This window comes from Penaeus monodon, chromosome 34 (assembly GCF_015228065.2).
Source record: "Penaeus monodon isolate SGIC_2016 chromosome 34, NSTDA_Pmon_1, whole genome shotgun sequence".
In the NCBI taxonomy this organism is placed as follows: Eukaryota; Metazoa; Arthropoda; class Malacostraca; order Decapoda; family Penaeidae; genus Penaeus; species Penaeus monodon.
This window is the reverse complement of record NC_051419.1, coordinates 22,367,933-22,369,874: the sequence shown is the minus strand read 5'-3', so window position 1 is coordinate 22,369,874 and position 1,942 is coordinate 22,367,933. Positions and strand designations below refer to the sequence as shown.

General features: G+C 31.1%; 1 protein-coding gene across 2 annotated transcripts in view; it reads left to right on the top strand.

Annotated features, from left to right (window-relative positions):
* Positions 1–1,942, top strand: part of LOC119594647 (cytochrome c oxidase assembly protein COX18, mitochondrial-like) — an 11,308-nt gene that overhangs the window by 8,953 nt on the left and 413 nt on the right. For both annotated transcript variants that reach the window (XM_037943695.1, XM_037943696.1), the window contains exon 6: positions 1,686–1,796. In XM_037943695.1, coding sequence (XP_037799623.1) covers positions 1,686–1,796 — 111 coding nt within the window. The remainder of the gene's footprint in view (positions 1–1,685; positions 1,797–1,942) is intronic.

Here is a 1,942-nt window from a genome sequence, read left to right as displayed (position 1 = left end):
GGGGAGTTACATAGTATGAGTTGCTGTTGGTGTTTGCATTTGATGCAGTATATTTAGAAAAATATGAATGAGGATAAAAATGATTCAGCAATGTCAAACATGTAATTGATGTTTTGAGATAATTTTTTTATCAGAATTATAGCATAATGTAATATTATGTCTCGTACATATCTTGTTTTGGGGAGTTCTTCATTCATTGTCATCTAAGGCCCAGTCTACCTTCTTCACATATTGTGTACATCCTATTGCACAATTGCACACTCTTCAGTCTGTATGCACATTTGTAAGCAACAGGAATGCCATTTGCAAACCCATTGTAGGTGGATCTAATATTATTGGTAAAAAAAATCAATTTACTCCTTAGTGATAGGTCCTTTCATTGGGAAGGAAATGAGTGTTTTGTAAGCAGCAGTATCTAGGCAGAAACACTGAATTCTCTTAAGTATGACTTGACTTAGTGGGATGATTATCTTTCCTCTTTTTTTACCTTTTCTTAATTCCTTATTTTATTTTCTTTAATAAAGGTTTCACTTGTAAGTGAATTAACTATCTTTCATTTTAGAATGCTATAAATTAATAATCTTTTCTAAGACTATCAGATATTGACAGCCTCTATTCATGATATTGATAATTTGCTTTCTTCCATTACTTGTCACTGAAATAAACTTCATATTTTAAAAGTACATATTCAGATATTTGTATAAAGTTTATCTTTTCTTTCACAGTGATGACAGACAATATAATCAATAACTGCAGTCATTGATGATATCCCACACAAAGTTGGAAAATCTATAATGACTGTCAGATTTCCCCACAAGTAAAAGCATTATGTATTTACAGCAGTTCCATGATGCTATGTATTGTATGAGATATATTGTATGTAATGAAGTGATTTTATGTTGATTTAGCCCTTTGACCATGTTTGGCAACTGTAGTTGCAATTCAAAAATATTATTCATTAATGTAGCCTATTGATCGACTATAGTCCTCATGCCCTTCAATTTGCCTTTCAACCTCTTCTGCCCAGGAGGTGCTGCCATGTTTTAAGGAGTACCATGCAAATAACATATACCTTAAAAGAACTTTTAAATGATCTTAAATGTAATTGTTTACTGATATAAACAAAGAATATTTTATCAAACTGAAATAAAATCAAATATGAATCCTATATTCTTTGTTTTATTAAAGATGAATACAAATTAGTATTATTACTGATGTATGCTAACTCACAACACATTTTCTTGCACAATAAGATAATTAATTCTTTTAAATGATAAGTTAGTAATTAGGCATCCACAAGCTAAGCAACAAAAAATAAGTTTATATAGCATGCCTCTTAAATATAGCCACATTTTTTTTAAATATAATTGCCTTTTTCAGCATTTTTGCAGTAAGACATGGAATGTCATTACCAAGAAAAGCAACAATAGTGTTCAGATTATCTTTAATACTTTTGCTGCCTTGGATGTGTAAAGGGGAATGATTTTGTTGCCATGGTCATTGGGTTAAAATACATTTTACAGAAATTAAAACTTTTGTTTAGACATGACAATGTAAATTGAATGCACTTTTCGCACAGGAATTATTTGGCAACTTCAAATATTTATATTCATATTTCTGTTATAGATTAGTACAGTGATATTGACAAGAAAATCTCTGATGTTATTATTTTCCCCTTTTTATAGGTTAATGTGTTAAACAGACTCCAGGAGGGGTCAAAACTGCAGAAATTTGCAACCAATCTCTTCCGCTTTGTCAGCATCATCATCATACCCATTGCAGCAACTGTGCCTTCGGTAAGACATTGTACATTGTATGACTTGTTGTTTGTACGATGCCCTGATAATAATGCAGTAAATTCTAGTTTGCCATTTAATTATTCCAGTAGTATACCATCAGATGTAACTCATAGCACACCTCATGGAGGAAGTAAATATCTTAA